This window comes from Trachinotus anak, unplaced genomic scaffold (genome assembly GCF_046630095.1).
Source record: "Trachinotus anak isolate AG129_WGS33_773 ecotype Australia unplaced genomic scaffold, CSIRO_AGI_Tana_v1 ptg000010l, whole genome shotgun sequence".
Lineage (NCBI taxonomy): Eukaryota > Metazoa > Chordata > Actinopteri > Carangiformes > Carangidae > Trachinotus > Trachinotus anak.
In genome coordinates this window covers 17,839,701-17,864,070 of record NW_027273861.1, presented here as the reverse complement: position 1 = coordinate 17,864,070, position 24,370 = coordinate 17,839,701, and the positions used below count along the sequence as shown (strand labels likewise).

At 37.5% G+C, this 24,370-nt stretch overlaps 2 protein-coding genes across 3 annotated transcripts in view; one reads left to right on the top strand and one right to left on the bottom strand.

The window, feature by feature from the left end:
• The window catches only part of nmur1a (neuromedin U receptor 1a), an 11,665-nt gene extending 6,064 nt beyond the window's left edge, over positions 1 to 5,601 (top strand). The window contains exon 3 of the mRNA XM_071488048.1: positions 2,342 to 5,601. Within this exon, the coding sequence (XP_071344149.1) occupies positions 2,342 to 2,727 (386 nt within the window). The 3' untranslated portion in view covers positions 2,728 to 5,601. The remainder of the gene's footprint in view (positions 1 to 2,341) is intronic.
• Positions 467 to 24,370, bottom strand: dynlt2b (dynein light chain Tctex-type 2B). Of its 2 annotated transcripts, XM_071488053.1 has the most exons (6): positions 24,212 to 24,370; positions 23,634 to 23,767; positions 22,630 to 22,699; positions 21,940 to 22,003; positions 21,758 to 21,850; positions 467 to 1,119 (listed from the first exon to the last, which is right to left on the bottom strand). In XM_071488053.1, exons 1-5 carry the CDS (start codon positions 24,256 to 24,258, stop codon positions 21,803 to 21,805), a joined length of 363 nt encoding a protein of 120 aa, XP_071344154.1. In that variant the 5' UTR covers positions 24,259 to 24,370; the 3' UTR covers positions 467 to 1,119; positions 21,758 to 21,802. The 2 variants fall into 2 exon arrangements, with proteins under 2 accessions (XP_071344154.1, XP_071344153.1); XM_071488052.1 differs by lacking the exon at positions 467 to 1,119 and having other exon boundaries at positions 20,786 to 21,850.

Below are 24,370 nucleotides of genomic sequence, written 5' to 3'. Positions count from 1 at the left end.
GTTCATCGTGTACACTACTGAGTGTGGCCGCTATTGCCAAAATCACCACACAACCCTGAGCCATTCCAGGGGGCTCCTTAAAGGTATCACCCCACTTCCTAACTAGCAGAAATTGGTGGAATCATTTGCTCCCATTTATTTTGTATGAGAAGCAGTAAATCCCTCTAAAGGAGTAAGATTGGTTATCCAGCAGCAAGAAACTAAAATTTGTGCAGAGCAAATTTCAAATAAATGTGCTGTTGAAGTGGAGTGATCATTTTGTAGAGGGAAAATGAGTGGTGAACAATTTTGAGTTTATTAATATTTCCAGGTCATTTGATAAGCACAAATGCCAAATATTCTCTGGTTACATCCTCTGAAATGTAAAGATATCCCTCTTTTCTCTGTATTACATCCTTGTAAATCAACATCTCTTGGTCTGAACAGTTAGTTGGTAGGACTAAACAAGCAACAAGCTGGGGATGGGAATTTGTTAAATCTTTTACATTTATAGACAAAAAAAAGAGTTGTTGTAAAAAATAAAAAAAATATTAGACAATTAAAATAATCATTGGTTGCAATCCTAAACAAATAAACTGTGATCTAAGAGTGGACACTCAAAATCAGAAGTTAGTCACATCTGACATCTGTAGTCTATTTATTGTAAATAAATGTTAAATGCATCTTATTACTCTGACTGACAATCAGTTGTGCACCCAGCTATATTATTGAAGTTTCATATTTTCTTGATTTATTTCTTTTTCAATGTTGATAACATGATGTGTCTAATGTTGATAAAAGCCCAGTCCATGTGGCATTACATTTCCCCCAGACATATCTCATTGATGCTTATGAACATAAATAAATATTGATGATATGATTATTAACTGTGGCATCAACCATGCAGATGTTATTAGGGGTGGTCACAGTCTGTCATATAAGCTTAATGCCCACATGTGCTTTTGTATTGCCCAGAGGTGAAGGTGAAAGCAAAGGTGAATGTCCGTCATGGTGCATAAGCATGAGCTGTACGCAGGTATTAATCTATAGCCTACCTCGATATAATCCTATGACATTGATTTACATGCTCTCAGATGCTTGGCTTCACAGGTACAGGTGCTGAGACTCAGCTGAATCATCCTAAACATAAAATGAAATATAAGAGAAAAGAATAAATATTATATTACTCAGATATCACTTTATATAATTTATTGACTACTGCTTCAGGCCTCTCAGTAGTCAAAATTCAGTTGTCTACCCACAGTTGTGTCTAGACTTTTCCTCAGAGAAATCAACAATGGCCAGGTTTCCATTTTTGTTTTGTGCAAAATTGAAGCGATTTTTAGAAAAGTCAACAACACAGAATTGTGAATGGTCTGTGTTTCCAGGATACTCATTTATTTAATACTTTGTCAATAAGCAACATTTAGAACCAGGGCATGGATGATGTTTATCTATTTGAGAAGGGGATATCCACAGATAAGTCATGTCCTCCCCACATGTTTCTGATCTTTTAATTGCACGAAATTGTGGTACTCAAAACAGTACCACAATAATGGCCAATTTGTATATATATTTGAATTTCTGTCAAGTTAATGCAGTTTCACAAATTAATGATTCTAACTCATGGCTATAAGTGGCTTTTTTTTAACAAAAAAAACTTGGCTTTGACTAACTAACTTACTTGGACATGTCCAGTAGATGCAATAAAATCAGCTTGTTAGGGAGAATTGCTAAAACTGGCATACATCCCTAATAAGCTGTGCCAATTAAGATCTTATAGTGAACCACTTCTAACCTTATAGTTCATCTGAATCTCTAATGCAGAACTCTGACAGAGATTACAGGGACCAGTGCCAGCACATTTTTGGGCACAATATTTCCATTCAAGAACTGTAAAGTAAAATCTACAATTAAGTTTAAAACTAGTGTGAGAGAGTTGGAAATGTATGCTGGCATTTTGAAAAATCAACTCCTTCGATCTTTAAGTGAAGTTTTTATTCTGCTCTAGCTTTCTGATGTTTTGTTATGTCGTATCGAACAGTCAAGCTCTCCTATGAGGACCAATCAAAAACCAGGACCAGTGATATGGACAACTACTTGGACCTGTACTATTAAATGAAGAAGGACTTCAAAGGAGCATTTATGAACCGAAAAATGTGTTTAGCACTGATGTGTAGAACTAATTCAAAGGTTGAGTGTCCAGGACATAGATTCTCTGCATTATTGACACACAGCTCCAAGAGAGACAATTTAAATGAGAGCAGGGAGAGCATGTTGGGAACATTAATCAATGGACTGCAATTAAAATGCCCTCTAACTGTGTTCTTCATTGTCTTTTTCTCTCTTGCTGTTTTTCCAGTCGTTTTAGTTGTGGTTTTCGGGATCTGCTGGGCCCCATTCCACACTGACCGCCTCATGTGGAGTTTCATCAGTGACTGGAATGACTACCACCTGGAAATCTTTGAGTATGTGCACATCATCTCTGGAGTGTTTTTCTACCTCAGCTCAGCAGTAAACCCAATCCTGTACAACCTAATGTCCACACGCTTTAGAGAAATGTTCAAGGAGGTCATGTGCCATCGGCCACATCACAACGTTCCCAGAAAATACTCGCTCAGTGTCACCCGGGTGACGCTCCGCAGCACGCTGAGTGATGCGCCAGTCAGTCATGAAGCCGCTGTGGTTGATGCCGAGGCAGAGGATGGAGAAGTGAGGATGAAAGATGAGACCACTTTTTCAATTTAAGGGGTTTGTCAACATTACATTGTTGGTAGGGCAGCTTGGTGTTTAAAAAGAATCTCCCATTCTGAGTCACTGCATCCATAGGCCATCATCAACATCCACTTTGAACAGTATCATCAGTTAAATACCTAAAATAGTCTGAGAGAAGGAACTGCAGGGAGAAAAGAACACGCCTCTGCTGAAACTGCCAAACTGCAGTGTAAGTGTTGTGTTTGAAAACTTTATCTTTAACTCAGCAAATCACATACTTAAGTCAAACTCCAAACTTCTTGCAGTGGCCTGTGCAAACTTGAACACGCCATAAGAAACAATGCAGGACTGTACTCTTCAGTTTGCCAGCATGAATGGGAACTAATATTTATTGTACAAAAAACATTTAAATGAAAACATATTCTTTGTAAGAACTTTAATCCATGTGGGAAAATATTGTATATTTAAATGATGACCCAGCCTACAGAAATACTGCTATTCACAAATTGACACAAACCAAGAGGACTGATAAGTGCAAAAGCTGGTCTAGGCCAGTGAGAGGCTGAAAATTTATATAGTTGGTCATGTACAGTAAGAATATGTGGCAGGGTCTTAACAACAGAATTTGTATTTGTACATTGACAATAAGAGCCTGGAGCCTCTGCATTAACTAGAGAGGCATTGCAAAGACATTAAAATGAACCAATGTCCAAAATCCTGATGGATGGATATGAGATGATGGAAAATGTACTATCTTAATGGTCTGCCATGTAAGAGTAAACTACATTGTCATTATTTATATAAAATTATAAGTTCTGTATATAATCAGAAACTGCTCTGTTCATGTGACAAAAAAAAGCTTGTCAGCTGTGTGTCCTGTTTACATTAGAGGTATTTAAGTGTGTAATTTCTGCTAAATGTCTATTGCTTTTAATAGTATAACAGTCTTGAAGTGTGTGGTACTTTATGCTGTTACAGTATCTATAGGTATGATAAACAATCAGCGTTAAACTGCACATTGTTTGGCTGATAATTATTACCCCCTCTGTGGTACACAAGCCCGGCAATAACCCAAAATACCCAAAATAAAAAAAAGGTTACTGCTCTTAAACCCTTTTAATTATAGGCATAATGCTGAACTTATTAAAAAGGTAGCTCTCTACATCCGAAAAGTCAGAATAGGTCTAAGAAATACAAAATCAAAGTTTAGATGCACAAACATGAAATCTCTGCAATTAAGTCAGTGAGTAAATTGTTACAGTTACTCATAGGATGGCCATAGCTGGAAAAAGACTTTTTTCATTAAGTCGGCTGCCTGCTATTTTTGATAATATAATTAGATGCCATGACAATATAATTGGAATCATCCACCATATCTGGCTTTGCTATTCAAAAACGTTCATGCAGAATGGTCAGATGTCCACTGAAGCTGTTTCTCACTTGAGACATGTATTCATTGGTACTAACCAAGGATGTCCCTTATTTGAGGGAAGAATCACAGTGGGCAGTAGCTTTTTGAGGCATTTAAAACTCAAATCTCTCAGAGCTGACAACGTCAGCAGTACAGGGTAGTTTTAGCCACTCTTAATCATCCTTCTGGACTTCAGGCAGAATGTAATAGAGGCACATTTCATCCTCTTAAGTCCACTGACAGACCATAGGCATAATCACCATCATTCTGTACTATTGGCCTCAAGGGACAACTGCAAAGTACTTGTGAAAAATAATTTTTTAAGTTAAAAAACCACCAGAAAATTGTCATCCATGAAGCTTCATCAAAGAACGTTGGTGTGATTCAATCCCACTTGTCACTTACATTGATCACTGCATGAAAGAATCACAGAAATGTTAATTGTAGACACTATTGTGCTAAATAGCTCCTGGAAGGCTTATGCTAATAAAAGAGGCGTAAGGACAAGGTCTTTGTCTGAGGGCAAACTATAGGCTGTAAAGTACCATGTCTTTTGGCCCTAGACCCACTATGTTTTTGTGCGCTCAAAGCAGTGGTGAAGAAAATCAGAGCATAGAGCTTAAGAGATTGATGATGAGCTACTGTACTGACAAAGGCACGGATGTCAAGGTCTTCTCTCACCATGGTATAAATCAAGGTGAAGCACAGAGAATCACAAAATGCCTGCAGCGATGCCCTGGGCTCTTTTATGACTCTGGCAGCAGCTGGACACTCAGCAAATACGCTCTGGAAGTACAGAAGACTTTCCGTGCTATATCCAATGCTAGAGCTTCATTTGAGTGCACAGGCGATTACTGAGAGCGTGAACCTGCATGATAATAGGAGGCATCTTGAGGAGCCCAATCTACATAAAGGATGTCTGGTTCCTAGATATCAACTGACAATTTTTCTCACAGAGAGGGTGTGGGAGTAAACGTGAAGCCTAACCAGGAAATATAATAAGTAAGTAAGTAAGTAAGTATGGCTGGTACCCAAAACCCAACCTGATCACAATATAACAAGAAACCAAAAGTTGTAAAATCTTACAAACTGTCTGAGGGTTAGCTGGTGCAGTCAAACTCAACACTTGCTGAATTTAATTGTGAACTTTACTTGTGGTCTGAACCCTTGCAAACTTTCATAATACGTAAGTGACATAGCTGAAGTTCTAAGTGTCATTACATCAACCCAAGGCGGGCTGCAAGGCCATTAAATGCCAGTGATAATGCCAAGATCTTGACCTTGTAGTCCTTCACACCTAGTACTTTTTCAGAGCAGTAACTGCATTAGAAATTAATGCAAGATATAGCTAAGCAGAGTCTGCTGCTTTAGATAACTCCAGGTTTCTAACTAAAACAGTCATTTTATGTGAGGCTATTAAGTCTGATATTCAGAGTCTTATAACTTTGAATAACTCAGCATTAGCATTTCTAATATTAAACTGACATGTATGAAAAGCATCACTAAACTCAAACCATGATATGGTCACATTTTTTCATAGTTTGATAACAACCAACAACCCTACAGATTAGAACAAACTACATGAATACAATAATAAACTTGATGGCACATAGGTATTTGAAAACAGTAGTTCATCATCCCATTGAGGGTTGTCATAGCCACTGCTGTTCTGTCAAAGCCACTGCTATTTTGCCTGTGTGTTATTTGGCTGCTATCTGTGTTTTATTGTGTGTGTATATATATATATATATATATACTGTAAAGTCATCCTTTTAGACTTAGTTTATAGGTGGAAGAGGCCCACTTCTGGAAATGTTGGTGCCAACCACTAGGGTTACTACAGTTTTTTTTTATGATGTGACCTGACCTCAGCCCCCTCACCTTGCTGTCCCCCTTTTTCCAGTGTTCTTGTCATGTAAATAGGGTGGTGTACTGCTGAACCCCACCCCCCGTCACTGCATGTGGTGGTGTAATAATATTGTGTGTATATTTATCTGTCTTTTTTGCGTGGTTTTGCTGTGTGTAGGGTTGTTATTGATTCTGAGGTGTGTCATGATTTACCAATTTTATCTTTTTCAGAGCATCCACAGCAGGTTGGCATTAACATATTGCCTCTTTTCTAGGACTGGTTGTTTTATTACTATGTCTGAATAAAATGTAATTGTCTTAATTCTGATCTTATATGTATCTATATGGATCTATATTGTGGAATAAAATTTGCCATCCAGAGTTAAAAGTCAACGTCTCTATTGTTAAATATTCATGGGGAATGCAATATTAAACAGTATTTAATTTTCTGGGCTTTTATCCCAGGTGGTACAGCTCCATCTTGGGGCCCAGCAACCTCGGTTTCACATACTCATTCTAAAACTTTATGACTCCATTAACAGGAACATTTGCAGAAAAACAGGGGTTTAGAGTAAGAGGCAAATCAGAGGCTGATCACAGAAATATAGCACAGGCACATGCTGTGCTCTCAACCAGTGAGCTAGCTACAACTAGCATCTGTACAGATGGTACATTTGCTCTCTGGGGCAACGACAGACTGCAAAAACACTCCAATGGTCAACTCAAGAATCAGACATTCTTAGATTTTGATTCAGTTATAGTCACGATTGCAGGAAAGCAACATTTAATTGGGTGTTTGTAACATTAAATCACTACCCAGCTAACTTAGCGGTTCTCTTCTTTGCTGTCATATTCTTCAGCACTGAAATAAAAAAAGTGGCAGCTACTAAGTTAGATAACTACTGGTAACATCTCAAAGCAAATATTCATAGAAAGAGATTTAGTAACCATGTAACCATGTTAGAGGAGGAAGAAAGGCACAAAACAAACAAAAATAGTCTTGTCTTGTCTATACAGATAATTGTACATCTACTGTAAATGTGAAACGGTCTAAGTTTAAAAAAGCAGCCCAAAGATTGTCAGTGTAAGCAACTTATAATTAAAATATAAACCAATAATTCCATTTTATTGTTAGGCGACCAGCAAAAGAGGAAGTTCAGACACATGGTGTAAAGAGTGACAAAGTCTGTGTTAAAAAACAGGTTGGGGTGGATGGATGGATTCCCCTGTGACACCAATTGTCATCATTGTTTTCATGACCGTTTAACCATGTGTTGTAACTATGACGATGGTCCTTTAAACTTAAGGAAGTATTTATTTTAACCCAAATCACAATTGTTTCCTAAACCTAATCAAGTAGTTTTTGTTCTTCAACCTAATTAATAGGGTTGTGAACGATAAACCGATGCGACCGGATATTCGATTCAACAAGTGAGAGATATGGCTGCATCGGTAGCAGCCTCCTCAATCGATACGAATTATCAATGAATTCCTAGATGAATCGGTTATAGAGTCATGGATCGGGTATCGCAAGACTTTGAATCGGTTGGCGGCAGGTCTCTAAAACAAGGCGAGAGCTGAGGCTGCCCGCGAAACGCTATAGCTGCCTAGCTGGTATTAGCATGAGTGATAAACAAGGGACGACACGGAAAATGGAGGAGGTGGAGAACGAAAGCGTTAGCCTGACCGAAGGTGATAATGCACCGAGAAAGATTTTCAACGCATCGGGGAAACAAAAATCCAAGGTGTGGACCGTTTTTGGGTTTTATAAGAAGGAAGGGAAGCTCGAACAAAGTTTGTTGTTACTATTCTGTGCTACTTTTACCTCTGGAGTTCCCATCCAATGATTCAGCCAGACTTTTTTTTGGTCCATGTCTAAAAATAAATACATTGACATGTGATTTTGTTGTTCTGTTTTTTTTTTTGCCAGTGCCAGTCTTTTACATATTTAAAAAGAAACTATTGTACTGTCACTTTCATAGACTTGGCTTCTTTATTATATAAAATATCTACAACAAATATTAACCATAGAATCAAATCGTATCGTTCTTACACTGTATGGAATCGATTCGTATCGAATCGGTCTGTAATAAAAGGATATCGTTTTTGAATTGAATCGTAACCTGTGTATCTAGATGCATATCGAATCGTTTATCACAGAGAGATGTGCAACCCTACTAATTAAACGTTGACCGCTCAAGGACCTTCTGTTAACACAGAGCCAGTCATGCAGCCACTCACCTTGCCCTTGCTATGGTATCGTGCACTAGTACTCACATGTAGTCAAAGGGAAGCCTTTGTCAAATATACTTGCACTGGTGTGAGTCCACCTCAAGTAAGCCATGCTATAAATTTCAAGTGTACCATTACAGCTCTGCTCTCTTATCAAATGCATTACATCTCTAAGTTATTTCAGAATCAGCAATAATGCTAATAAACTTGTGCCGACAAAGTAAAAACTTTAAGACTTTCACACTTCAGCTGACCACTCTGAACACCTCAAGAGTTTGCATTCTAATTGTATGTTATTCATTTATCTACCTTTGCTGTAAGATCATGAGACAGAGCATTCACTTAGACAACACTTACTTACATTTATTATGGTGCACATGCCGTCTTCTCATGAATATTTCAGTAAGGATACTTTTGCACATGCTGAGCCAAACAAAGAAATGAATCCTACACATAATAGCACGCACAACTATCCATCATGAAGGCATCACTTTGTCTTCTTGCCCTCGGTCAAATGAATAGTGACGGTGCTTCGTTGGAGGCTGTAGTTCAGTGTGATTGCCTCAAATCTTGCCAAGGCTTCAAATGACACCTTTTGTCTTGGTGATAGGTTCAGCTTTCTGTGTACCTTGAATATGAAATTACAGAGCAGTGTGATGTTGACGTGAATAAGCCACTTAGAATAAGCATCTTGAAGATCAAAGGAAACACTGTAATCTTCTATATTCTTCTACTCATCTTGCACAGCGGACTTGATGTGAGCAGTACCTGACTGCCATTGCACTCAGCTTCACCACCACTCAATTTTCTTTCTTTATACTTTTACACTGAATTGAGTCATATGTGTCTCCCATGTGGTATAAGCAGCTGTATATTTTGGATTAAAAACAGTTTATTTGTGAGTAATAATTTAAGGATTTTTTTTTAAATAACAAAGGGTATTCTAAATCTTTGTGGACCAGTTTTTATGACTTAACAAAGTCATTTTTTAATACTACTTATTAGAGCACAGAATTTTTTTTATTACAGAAATGGAAGAATGGAATATAAGGCAACATACAGTTGCTGGTTGTCTTAGATTAGCACAAGAACTGGAAACAGAGGGAACAGTTAGCCTGGCCCTCTCCACAAGTAAAAACATTCACCCTAAAAGCTCTCAAACCCTTTAATTAACATGTTATATCTTGTTTCTTTTATCTGTACAATAACTAAAATGTAAAAACAATACTTGGTTGTTTTAAGGGATGGTTGTATGCCAAAATATTTCTTAGTCTGGCGCTGAAACTTTCTGGAGTATCTGCCAAATGCCTGGCAACTGCTCAGAGCAAAGAAATAGTCCATAACATTATCCCCTGCAACATGGCAAATATGTTGAAGTTTTGTTTTCTTCTATCGACCAAGGGCACTTATCAAAGGAAACAATGGAATAGTATCATTCAATTGTTAGAATTGTTAGAAGTTTGGGTATGGTTAGGTTAGATTCAGCAAAAATCTAACTGGTAAAATATTGTAAGCAAAACAGTGTTCTTTAAAGCCATATCAAAGCTAGTGAGAAATTTTAACATTATCAGTACATAATGTATACACACAGTATATTAGGCAACAACATTTTCTGTCAAAGGCTATAAATGTCTTGAATAGTGCCAGATGCTTGGAAACCCTTGGACCTGTTGTCAAGATAGATCATCATCAATAAAAAACCAGAAGCAATATTGGGTACCACTGGCTGCTTTCAAATAACAGCCATTTGGCCAGCTCTCCCCAGAGGGGGAGAGGAAGATTGGAAAAAAAGGACTCATGAATGCACAGGCACAACTCTCGGCGGAGTCCATCAGTAGATTTTGAACACAAACACAAAGCCTTCGCTTCAACCCATCTAGGAGAACATAAACAAAAGCTCAACTCTAAGGTGAAATTATGTTGTCACATTGGAAGAACATTAACCTCACATTGAAGCCTGTTTATCTTGTTTGAATTCTCAAATTAAAAGGTGGATATTATTGCCATTGTGTTTATTTTTGGGCATCGTCAGCTCATTTTTTTCATGAGAAATGTCACTGCCAACAACATTTTCAGCTAAATATGAACTAAGATAGCACCTAGTAGAAACTTAAACCTTATCAGACAGAGACTCAACCGCATAATTCATAAAATAGTGATCGTCATAACCCCTGTATTCATGATATGGGAAATGTAGCGACAAATGAACTTGCTGTTTTGTTCATATTGTTTGTATATGAAGATCATAGAAATGCAGATTTTGATCAATCAATCACAGTTGACATAAAAGTAATATTTAATGATGCATTTGACTATTGAGTTTGTGATTATCTACATTTAGCAAAACTAGTTTCTTGTTTGATTACATGATCCCAAAAAAGTTTGTGAAGCAGGAAAAGGAATGCTAGTTTTCCTTCTGCTAAGACATGCATATTGATCATAAATGAGCTGGGTGTTTTCAATATGTGGTAAAACAGAAAAAATGTCAGCAAATTCTAAACGAGACTGAAAATGCCACTGCTGAAGAGCAGGCTGCCTGAAGACAATCCACTTCTGACGGCGTGGCACAACTAGAACTTGAAGAAGTTAAATACAGCGGTCGTGACAGAGTCTTGCAGCATGAGCACTCAAACAACAAGTATGAGTCAGTGCAGTCATGAGGGAGTGATTCCTCGGTAGCTTCACATGCACTAACAGAGCTAAGTGTGTTCGCTGGACAACACAGCCCTGTCAGAGGTACTGCGAACAGGACAGGGACCAGATTTCTCCGTTGTGACAGGTGATGATTTTGCTCCTGTATGACCTAAACACCACATAGACTTGAACAATGTGGATTTCTCAAGGTTTCTATGCTTATTCAAAGTAGGTGCAAAAACAGCTCTATAAAGATTATCTTAGATTAAGGTTTTCTGCAGACAGAAAAAATCATATTCATCATTTATTAACCTCAACAAGTAGCTTGGTTTGTGATACACAGTAATATAATTAAGAAAAAACATCACCAGGACAATCCAGGATCCAGGGATGCAAAGTACTACAAGGTCACCAGCACCTGTTTTCACATTAACATTTTTACAACAGTGAGCTCTCTCACAAACACTGCAGTTTACCAGTTTACATTATGTGCCTCAAGACAGTGATCAGATGATGTTGCTATAGAAACCAAAAAAATGTCTGGATGGATTTGAAGGCAAAGGTAAACACGCTGTCCCCAGTATCCTCCACAGGTGAAGCTACAGCAACAAATCAACATTGTCAAATTGTTCTCTGAGATGATGCCTCCTCCTCATACTGGATTCTGAGAAAATATTATATGAACTGGTTCACAGTCTCCAACAAGTAATAGGTTGCATGGCAATTCATGGAATAAGTTTCCTGGAATTTGTCTTGATCTTACAAAACCAATTCTAGATACCCAGCCCGTTACCCAGCCCTTTCTAGAAACAGAACAAAACAGTCATTCATACCACAAGTAATAAGTTCTTTGGTAGGTAATGATAGTTTTTAATTTTTGGCTGGTTCTCTGCTCAGCGAGTCTGAACAGAGACAACACATCATCTTCTCTTTATGAGAAGACATCTTATTTCAGTAAGTTTTTATTGTATTTATTTCCCCTTCGTCCTGACAGTAAATGAGGGATTGCATAACTAAACTCAGGGGAAGGGTGTGCATCAGCAAGAAAAAAATGACAAACTGTGAAGAAGTAACAAGTACTTGCTGATGCCACCTGAGAACTCCATCTGAGAAAAAATATTTATCATCTATTACCTGTCCAAAATTTTTCAAAAATATATATTCTTGAAAAGACTGCAGTATAAGGATGCAGAAGAGATTTAATTATTGTTATTGGTAAGAAACAGTTGTTACTTATATTAACTCATTTAATGCAGGTCCCTTGCATACATAGTCTGCTGTCATTGACACAATCCTCATAACGTGCACATTTCTCCTGGTTTTTAGTGGCAGAAAATTAACTTAAGTAAATGCAACACAATTAATCACACATCTCATTCCACACAGGAACAAGGGGTTTGACCTACATTTCTTATGTGCAAGCGCCTCCTGGCAGGTGTATAGTAGAATGAGTCTGGCATAGACATTTCACGTTATCCAGTTATTTACTTAATGATCACAAGCTCAAATAATGTGACTATTTTGCAATGTTAAGATTTTCAAACATGTCTCTCGCCTGGATTTCTTACTTTACTGGTTCAGGTGTAATAAAACATGAAAAATTCAAATTCCAATATCTTGAGAGGATCAGGTTTCTTTCCTTTTTTCAAATGAAAATGTGTTTATTCAACTGAATTTGCTCAGAGGGTGCCACCAGGGAAATACTGCGTGGAGATCAACTTTTGACCATCAGTGTATGTATCTGTTCATTTGTGTGCATATATTTCGACAGTTTCAACATGTTGAGAAACAGATTTGGATTCAGAGTAGGATGATGACGTGAATGACAATTTATCACTGGGTGTTTCAAAAGGGGAGCTGTAAGTTTGGAAAGTTAAATATGATGGTAAACAAGAACAAGATGGGAAGGGAAAAACAAATACACGGGAGATCTAAACTGCATATATGTGCCAGCTGCTGGACAATTGAATTTCCCCAAGGGATGAATAAAGTATCTATGTATCTCTCTGTCTATCTATCTACTTCAGTAACTGTTTGGCAAAAGCAAAGCATATAGTGCTGGTTTATCAGCTATCTCAGAAATATGTTAAATGGCACAAACACAATAGATCAACAATGACTAAATTACTTTCACATTTAAACCAGATGTTTACTTGCGCATTAAGGACTTGTGGTAATGACAAGTCAGCACCACAGTGGCTTGATAATTACTTTGAGCTTGAACTGCTTTTGTTTTTTCCCATACAGGCTTCCAAAGCCGGTAGAGATAGTTGAGACAATGTAAAACAAGTTGAAGAAAGGTTCAGTTTCAGCTTTTTAGTCTGGTTAAATCAAATCCTGGTTCATTTTCCCCCTTGGTGCAATTCGTTTGGGCAGGCGTGGAAACAGTAATTGTACTTGGGTGCGGACCAAAAAACTAATTGCACAGCAAAGACAAACCTTCCCATTGTCGCTCTTTATAACAAAGTGAATAACAGGGTGTAAACATAATTACTTTGTGGCATGTAATTAAATCATTGTTTGGCTCGATAATGTATTCATGTATCCATGTTGTGTTGCAATAGTGCTATCAATGGGTGAAATATGACACTGAGTTCATTCCACCAGCGGAGGCACCTATGAGGGTGCACGCCATAATGTAATATAACTTCACCTTTAGGCTTTGAGCAATCAATGAGTGGCAAGAAATATGAGTTATTGTTCTGCTTCTTAAAAAAAAACAACAAAAAAAAAAAACAATTCTGATGATGCTGTTAAGATTATCATTTTATGTTGCTGGGAAATAAGAGTGCGTCATAGGGACTAAGAGGAGAACACCCAAACTGCAACCAATTATTATCTTTCATCAATTAAGCATCCCTAATTATACTAACCACCAGTTCTTAATAGCCATCCTGGAAATGATGCTAAGCACGGCACCGGCTGTATTCATGCAAATTCTGCATTCCAGTAATTAGAGCTGATCTATAAATATATCTAGTTAGAGGGAGTTTGATTACCATTGCGCATTTCTGGGCAATGGAAAAGGAGACAGGTGTTGCTGTGCTAATTGCATGTTTCCTATTTAAACTACACTTTTTATAAGACATCACGGAGTATGAAAAGAAGCAACGAGTCTCAATTGCACTGATTAGTATTTGAAGAGCTCCACTACAAATAGGTAGACATGTCCCCCTCTCTCCTCAAATCCTACTTTTGGTCTCTCTGTTTTTACAGTTTCAGTTTCACTACAACATCTCTAAACTGTGTCCTCTTGTTCAGCTACAAAATCTAGGTGAGAGAACTTCTGCGTTGTGTGAATAAATATGTTGACATGCTTAGCTGTGTTGCCTCAATTTAATCATTGCACAAGGCTTTATGAAGAGCAGCGAGCAGGACATTTTGCATACACTAGTAAGTGTCAATAAAACTTTTTGGAGGGGGCAAAAAAAATATACAATGTATAATTTGATGAACAGTTGACAAAATGTATTTATAATATTCACCATTCAATCATTTCATCAGTCATAGAGCTCTTTTGGGTAAATATACAAATTTAACATTATCTAAAATTAGGTCAGGTATAAGATCAGTAAGTGCAGTTAGTAGATTAATAACACCAATTTGCATAAGAATGCATTGTTGTTGTTGGGGTTGTTTGCTAGGATAAAATAATATGTGTGCAGGAAGTAACATTCACATATTTTTCTTTTAATTTTTTTTTTCTTTCACCAAAAAAATAAAATAAAAATGCCAGCTGAGAGTCAGGCAGAGTCAAGCCACATCCTTGCATGTGTGAATGCACCCTTCATACTTCAGTCCATGGGAAAAAAACTAAATACTGAAGGTGCAAGGTTGGAATTATATTTGTTGGAAGCTAACATTAGCCATATTAGCTACCTAGTTTTTGTTCCTGATGCAATCAAGCAGAAATCATCTCACTAAAAGCATTACATTGCCAGTTGACAAAGATAGAGTGGGTCAGATGTATCATTTCTCAAGGTCAAAATCCAATAAAGGATATCGCCAATGGCACATGGACAAATCATGTAGACCAAAAAGGCCAAAGCAGCGAAAGCAGTGGGTGACATTTTTCCTCTGCTGCTGTCTGCTTTGATGAATAACCTTTGTAATATGCAAATCCTTGGGTGTGAAAAAAGTCCCATAACATTAAAACTGTGACGCTGATCCCAGGATCCATGTTCATGAATTGCAAAACACATGCCTATCAATGTTAATGACTTAATAAAAATGTAACCTTGAAGAAGCAATGAGTGATGCTGTAGTAGATTACACTTCCAGTCATGCTTCAAACATAAACCATAAAGCCATCCATAAATTAGATAACACACAAACATCACACAAAAACCTGCAAATGACTTTAGCAGGGTTTTCCTTTGAGTGAGTGAACATTTACTGCTCATATAGCGAGTAGAAAGGCCTTTTAAATGATGATAAAAGGAATATCTGTCTTTGATTTTGCTGATGTTCAATCTCAGCCTGAGTCAATCACAAAGGGTGGCTATGTCGGCAGTGAACAAGGTCCTGTTAGAGTAACGTGACACTCTGGTAGAGAGGTGTATGGTATTAAACTGATAAAAGTAAAAACATATATTAAATAAGACCATGGAAGTCACCATGTCTTTTTATTCTGAAGCAGCTCTTCCACTAAATTAATTTAGTCATGGTGGGCTATTCCCTTCAACACCACTCAGCTCCACACTTACTCACACATTTAGATTGTAAAGGGAATTGCCTTTCCTTTTCTCCAACCAGAGCAGTTCTGGATTATGTTCTGAAGGGCAGGTATTTAAGTACATCTGTTGGCTTTAAGCCTGAAAATCAATTAAGACTCAGGAGTCAAGAGATTACTCTGAAAATCAATAGGCCTGCTTAATCACAGGCCCATGGGAATAAGCAATGGAAAATTATGGACTGAGGATAGAAGGCTTAAATAACACAAGGTGACATAAATAGTGAGGAAAGCTGACCTGTCCATGTACTTAACAAATATTAGAAAACACGTTCTTTGTTCTTTTTAATTTATAATAGCTCAGGTAAAATGTATGTTCATGATGTTTTACAATTATGTTGTAGTAGTTAAACTGATTAAATTTTGTGTGATACATGGCAGTACAAGGTCACAGTTTTGTTCAGCATATATATATTTTTTTCACCTTTGCCTGTTTAATGGTTTGGGATCTTCACCGTGGAAGAGTGGGATAAAAGGCCCTGTAGTAGGACATGTCAGTCATGAGCAGGACTGACATGTTATTTTAGAATAAAGATACCTATTATTTTCAGTTAAACTGCCAGGCTTTCCAGAGGTTAAAAGGTTAGGTTAAGAGCATGGGTGAGATCTACTGAATCTGTCCACCCAGTTGTTTCACAAAATGCCCAGCAATGACAAATTACGTTCATGTGATAGACAGGATTATAACTTTTGTCCATCAAGACCAAGGGAGGAAATAGTGAGATTTTGTTATCAAGCATTAATGTCCACAGAGGGAGGAGCTCAGGGTGGACAGATGGGTCAACAAAACATCATGTTCATTTCATTTTACAAGTCCAGTCAACACTGGTTTCTTTTAACCATGATTATAAGGTTCTCCTAACCTTACTATTGTAGTAAGTCACAATAATCACAACAATGCTCTAGTTAACCCAAACCATAGTCTTTCCCTACCAAGTCATTTTTCTGCCTAGCTACGTAATCCTTCCAACAGGAGCATCAGATCAGAAAACCCATATGTGTGTTGTTCCTGAAGGCAGTTACAAATGTCACATTCTCACAAAATGTGTTCTGGCGTGCTATGTTGCTTAATTTGGAGGATTTGATATGTGATTGTTTCTAAAACAGTAGGAACACATGAGCAATGAAAGCTTCGCGACCCTTTTTTGTGACATCTGATGACTCATTTTAATAAATATATATATTTCAAGCAGGTAACAAAAAGGTATGTCTTCCGTTCTTTAATGATGTTTCAATAGCGCCAGATCCTCTAATTCTAAATTTGGTCAATGTGCTGACTGGAGAGTGTGTGGCTCAAATACTGCAGATTGGCCTGATTTGAATAATTCCACGTGCTGTTCTTTCAATGGTATAAATTACGTCCAGTTATGTGTGTTTACTGGAGTTAGTGTGAATACTGGAAAAAAGGGAAGGAATTTTGTAAAAGCAGTAACTTTAAATTTAGCCAATAAAACAAAATCCACAGAATAAAGCAACAAACCTATTTAAGCCACATCAGAGAATCAAGTCAGTCACAATATTCTCCAGCTGTATTATCTAAAACACCATAACATTGCTTCCAAAACAACAAACAGTAGGGAAGAGAGAGCAGAGTATAATTGAGGGTTTGCAGAAGTTGCCACAATCGAATCACATCCAACAGTCAACATCTGCCGTCGTGCATTCACATGGAAAAACAACATCAAAATCTAGAATTAAATTGTAATGAGCTTCTGCGCAACCCACTGCACAAACACATTCAGAAAGAAATCAGGCATAACTTTATTATAATCAGGCCCTCGGGCCTCTACCAGGGCTTATGTTGTTGCTGAGTTGTGTGCTCTGTTTTTTCCTTTTTTATGTTTTCAGGTACTCGGTGCAGTTTGAAAGTGCTTTTTCTCTCCAAATGCTAGTTTGATTCTTATTTGTGTGATTTTACATTTAATATGAATAAATTCCTGTTCGTTTGGGTTTGTTTTTTTTGTTTTTTTTTACATGAAAACCAAAAGTAAGCAGCCCTTAATATAACTGGATGACAGTCTTCTGACATTTGAAAGAGTATGCGATGCAATCATAACAAAGCAATAAATCCCTGTTCATTCTTTTCCTCTGTTGTGTCTCTCACCAAATAAACCAGCAGTCAAATGCCAATTTGATTTAGTGAAACACTGGGAATTTTTCATTTCAATCAGTCTTTTCAACTGAAATTCTTGAAATGCTTAGTCAGACCTGCACTATATCATGGATACTGTAGCTTTACATTCTGATATCAACAACAAACACAGCATAAAGGCTATATAATATATATATAAGGCTATATATATTTTTATGATTTATCACCAGTCAACGACTGTATCTTGTGGTCAAACCTTTTCATACTTGTCGCTGACATACATACATCATAAAAGCAGTGCAAATGAATTTATTGGAGTTTCAGCAGATGGAAGATAATTAGAGGGAATGAGACGTGTCAAAACAGCAGAAGCTTCAATGATAAGAACAAGATGTAAACATGCACTTAATGCATAAAATTATTGAGATGAAAATTAAATGAACTAGGTATAATCCATTAATGGCTGTCTTCCTCTCCTGTCACTCTTATTCACATATTAAGGTCAGGTAAGACTTCAAAATAAAATCTTTTTAAAGGGGTCAGTCTGACTTTTGTCTAGCAGCTGTATTTCATCCGATGAAGCAACCAGAAATAGAACGGGAAAACTGACTTTGGCATGGATATGTAATCAGAGTATGAGTCATTTGACTAATTCAGCTAAGCTTGATCACTTTCACTGCTCACTTCTGTCTCATTAGTCTTTACATATATATATACACACACACACACACACACACACACACACACACACACACACACACACACACACACACACACACACACACACACACACACTGGAGGCTGGTTTGCTGAAATGAACAGAAGAGGCCCAAAGGTATTTACCAGACACAAGCATATCTGAGAATGACTTGTCCAACTGAAGACCGGTGTAGTATCAGTTTCACCAACAAATTAGAGAGAAGAAGAGTTTCCTAACCTTTCAGATAACTGGTGGTAGTTGCAAATACTGTAGAGAAAGGGAAATATTTGTTTTGTGAAAACAGTCAGCCTTTGAGGAGTCATAAATCTGAGGTGAAATGAGCAACAGCGGGAAATTGCTGCAACAGAACGCAGTAGGCAAATATACTTTTTAATGAAGCAAACATGCCACAAAATAGGGCATAACAATAAAATCATATTATCTTCTAAATGGAACAAATATTCTCATTCTCCCTTAACACCAAACTACACAAAAGCAATAGCTAAATTGAATCTTAGCTATGCTAAAATGCTGCTACAAATGTCAAATGCATTTTGAGCCTACATACAGTACAAATGTTAGCAAGCTTAAAAACTTCATTAACTTACAATGATCAGAATTGCACTTAAAATTCATCTTTTGGGTTTTAAATTTGTTACAGGTTTCCCCCCAGTAGTCTCCCAATAAAAATGCTGGTGCTTTGTGATGTCTAACAGTGTGATGGGCTCTGTTCCTCGCCGGCTCATCTGCTCCAAAGTGGTGCCTCTTCACTAAATCTATAATCTATCTAAATTTAGACAGGCTTACAGTGGAATCTGATGGAATAAATTGGTGGTATTCATGTAAAACAAGTAAGATAACAAATATAATAGCTTTCATTCTGATGAAAGCCTCTGTGGACCAAAAGGTCACTGAATTAGTGTCAATCCTCTGGAGTAACTAACTTTAAGGCAATGGTGCCTGTCTGACTGTGCTTCAGCAGCTCTCATTTCAGTCTGTACAAACGGTATGAAATGCTATTAAATGTCTGTTTAGTGTCTTCCTCTTATGGTTGCTGTTTTTAGACCAAGCATATTTTTTCAGGTTGGCTAGGCATTATACTTTCAGAATTGGCTTGAATCAGCTGATCACCTGTAAGTGACAAACAGTTTTCAAATCCATGCCTGACTCAAACTTTAGAGACAACAGATTGGCTGAAAAGGTTGAGCTTCAGGCAGAGGACCAAAAAGCTGCTCATAAAGTTTATTATTTTAGCATCTTAGAAGGAAGCTACATTGTCCATCATGACCACTCCTACAGATTAAGCCAGCGAGCAACAGGGCAACTCCTTTATGGCCACAATGCAGCTGACTCTTCAGCCAGCCAACCCAATCAAGAAGGCTCACCCTCTGAGAGAGAGGTATCCAGCAACAGTCACCACTCGTTTCTCTCATTTCCAAGCAAAGGCCAACCTCTCAATTCATTGGACAACAGGGGAAACCACAAATGCTATCATGTGTTTTTTTAGATTGACTATCTTGGGACATTCAATATATAGGTCTTTGAATAAAGGAATCACAGCTCTCAAAACTGTTACAAACAATCTGTTCACACCATTTTTGTTCTGGCAGAATCATCTGTATTTGTAAAAAATGTCTCTTTTCTTTTAAGAAAAATGCTGCTACCTTCTCAAACTATTGATTCGGAAGGAAAAACAATTCTCTTTAATGAAATAAAAAAAAATATATTACAATTTCTATATTTCAGAGGAAAAATATCTTTCTTGCAAGTGTGATATTAAAGATATTTGTCATTTTCATGTTTGGCACAAGTCCTCAAGCACACTGTGACTGCTGAAATACAGAGCCCATGTAAAAGACAAAAAACAAGTTACCACACAAACAGTACAGTCTAACTTAACTCAAACCAAGAAATTCTGTGTGGCTAGAAACGTGTAAGTAGACAGCTTTATGCTTTCATTTTCACTTGCATAGCATTTTTGTCAAAATAGTTTAGTATAGTATAGTTTTTATTTTAGTTTAAATTTAGTTTTAAGTAGAGCCATGGTTGAGCTGCTTGCACTGTTAGTGCCAATGTTTTCAAATTTAAGATATTACCAGGGTAACCATCGAACTCTTTTCATTACGTCATAAAAATAATGTTATTACTTGGACTTTTTGTACTGGGAGAGCAGTAACTCTTTCCGTTTACTGCTAAATGCAATTTTGTTCAGTTCCTGGAAAAATCCATCAATTAACTGTATAATGCAGCATTAAAGTCGCTTCAGTGATGGCTTGATTTGTTTTGGCAAATCTACAAATGCTCACTGTGATTATAATTTAGTGACTTCATAATATTACTGTACTATAAACAGTGTGTATAAGAACAAGGATAAGAGGAACTTGAATGAGGTAACATTTTTTCCAAACAAGAGATATTGAACATCAGATATTGAAACATCACTTCTGTATTGGATTTGTGTTTACTGTTGAACACAATGACCACAATAAGAGATAACAAAATAAAAGTGTCAAACTCAAACTGCAGCTGATCAATATTTACAAGGTCTTCAGTCATTGAAAAGTGAGGAGGTAGCAGTGTGTAAAGAGGTGAGTAGAATTAAGTTAATGATCAATAAAGGTGTTGATGCACTAGAGAGAAAATGGTTAAACCTCTATTAGTCTTTCCAGTTTTATTACAGTAAAATTGAAATAGCTGGCCTGCAGCAGTGATCCCTATTATGATGCTTATAATCAAAGACAAGTACTGACTGAACTCTTCTGTAGCGGTTGTGCAAATCAAGGACCCACAGTGTAGTACAAAAACACATTGTACTGCAACATCTGTTGCCTTCACTGTGTTTTTGAAGCTGAAAGTGCTTCATGTACTAGACAGAATGGCTGCTGCTGTCCTTTATGATGCTTGTGATCACAAGCAGCCCACTATTTTATAGGGTTGGCTAAATATACAATAAAATGTTATGGAAGTATTAGTAGAGACATTTTTTCAAAGAAAACAACTGGTCATCTTGGTATTTGGGTAATTATTTTCAAAATAAAAGAAAATGTGGTAATGTTGACATTTTTAACAGATGGATGTGAAAGTTAGCTGCCTTCCTCAGTAAATACAACATCTCATGACTATACCGGAGTCCAACACCCACCCTGACATTAAACTCATCACCACCTCTGGGAATTTGTTTGGCCTTCAAGGGGTCAAAATTGCCAGGTTTTGAGTTACCACACAATATTCCAGGTGATAATTCCAGGTGAGTCCTTCATTTTAAAGGAATTCTCACCACAGATATCCATCACTTCTACATCGGATGTCATCTATGTTGATCTCAAGATGCAGCAGTTACACACACAGTTACTTCAGATCAACACACTGTGAACCGGAAATGCGAACAGTGAACAGTCTTATTTGGATGTTCACCTCACATCTTTTCATCTGAAAGACTTGTCATCCATCCTCTGGTCATCAGTAGTAATAGCTTCCAAATACGGCCACCATGCAGAACAAGCTGTCCTGTAGAGACAAAACAGAAAAATTAAGAAAAAAAACGAATTTGAGAAGTCTGTCCATAACCCCCTGTCTTTCCCAACAAAGGTACCTACATTCATGAAAACGTCTTCTGCATAATTGTCTGTGTCAGCATCCCACAAACACCTGGAGGACATCCTGGTAAAGAGAAACAGAGCTGGGAGATAGTATATTGTACCACAAACTACAGCCCAGAAATTAGTTGAGTCAAAACCTATGTGATGCAGAGTCAATAGAAATCAAACAACATTGAAGTTCACCTCAAACCATCTTCATTGCCACAAAAAATTGTGTCACAGTGTTTTTAATTTTACAAGTTATTTACAAACATTGATTTTGTAAATGTGAAAAGCAGAATTGAGCTAATTAGACTACACTACTCCAAATTATTATCTGATGCTGGGCTATCAAATGCTAGCTACTGCTACTAAGACATTGTTTGAATAATCACAGCAAGAAAGAAGGCTACAGTATGAGGAAATATTAGTTAAATAATGCTTGGTACCAGTAAAGATTTTCTAAAATGTTCTTAATAATGTATTTTTAAGCAGGCTGGAGTGAAAGTGCTTGTACCACTCTATTGACATGATATATTCCTATATACTCCTAGAAATACTGTGAAGCCAAGTCTCTGGGTGCCTCTGAGTCTGTGCAACAAATCTATCAACTGCTTTCCCCAGACAACATAGTATGCCACTAAATTATACAAGTTTTACAAATTGTGAAGGCTATTTTGTGATTACCAGTACAAAATAATCACTCACTTGACTCCCTGTCCCCGTTGTTCTCCAATGACGACCTGCACAACAAGCTTATATCTGTCAAATCCTACATCTGTTGAGGAAGAGGAATAGTGTAAGTCAGTGTGCAAACATTTTAAAGGGACAATACAAAGGTGAGGACTACTATGCCAAATTTGCTGTGTAGCATTCACTTAAGTAATGGTGGTTTGTATGAGGCAACAGGAGGTAGGAACCAGGTGCAGACACAGACCAGGTACACCAGAACAGTTCAATAACTTTATTAAAGGAGATGGTGATAAGAAAGGCTTACAGGTAGGCCAGCTAGCAAGCTGGCAGGTATGGGTATGAGGAATGCAATGATGACTATGACAAGGGAAAGACAGCTGGTATGTATACTATGAGCTGTGTGGGGAATGGGGAACAGGTGAGCAGATGGGTGTGGGGAGTCAGGTGACTGAGACAAAGAGGAAAGTCAGAGGACATCTGGTGGGCAAATGGAGAGTAGCAGGAGACAGGAGGAGAACAGCAAAAATATACAGGGCTGAGACAAGAATAATGACTTGACCAAAACATTTTACTAGAAAGACTTGTTAAGCTCTGTTAAGGGAAGATATTTTATCTGTGAACTATATTTGTAGAGACAAACATAGCTATATTCACTCTCATATTCACTTCACATTGCACTTCTTTGCTTCTCCAAGGGATTCTGTACTGCCAGCCACACCGAGTGGCAGATCATCTTTAGGCCATCATTACTTGACAAGGGAGGATTAAAAACTCAAAGGGACATGTTCAAGTAACAACCATGATCACTTTTTCAGTGTTCTAGTTTTGTTTGTACATTATCTTATTGTGAATTTAGCCAACACTAGGCTGAGTCTTTAGTTTTGTAGTTATTTCACTGGTATTCTGAATATTAAATCAAGCTGTGAAGTGACACCACTGATGAACACATATTTACTTCAGTATTTGGCTACTTGGTCCATCTGAATTAGATCACAAGAGAGGGAGAAAGAAACACTCACTCTTCACTTTGTCCTTAATGCAGTCTGCCAGTGAACGGGACAGGTCCGGGACTTGCTCTGGGTCGTACTGCACCCCAGAAAGTCGCTCCCTCACAATTTCACGAATGCACTCCTTTACCATGGCTGGCTTAAACCTGAAAGATTTTACAGTGAGCAACAAATCAGGACATTAACTAAAACACCTGCATAAATGCCCCACAATATGTGTGAGTAATATCTTGTATATATTTTAGTCAGCACTTATGAATTCGTGAGGTTCCTGCAGAAGACAATTCTGGATGTTAACTTCTTAACCCTGATCAACAATGAGGCAGATAAGTGCATCGACGCTACCACACAATTTACCAACATTAGAGTTAGAGTAATTTTAACACTTTTCCCACATATGTATACAGCTGACGTTATTAGCTACGTTACCGTAGACGCCCGTTAACTGTAGTAAGTACTTGCATGATAGCTAGTTACACTGGAAAACAGATGTAGTGGCTAGCGAACAACCTATCGTCAGCAATGAACTCGTTAGCTTAAAGCTAACTTTACCCCCTAGAAATGATAGTGAACCACGTTGACCGACTCACTTGTGCTGATGATTAGGTCGTATGAGGTATGTATCTGACCCCTCCATTGCGAGTTGATTTTATGGCTACCACAGGACGTTGCTAACTAGCTAATCTTTGCAGAGTTGTAACCGTTACCATAGCGACGTCTTGTCCTTGTTTCCTGTTTCAAAATAAGAG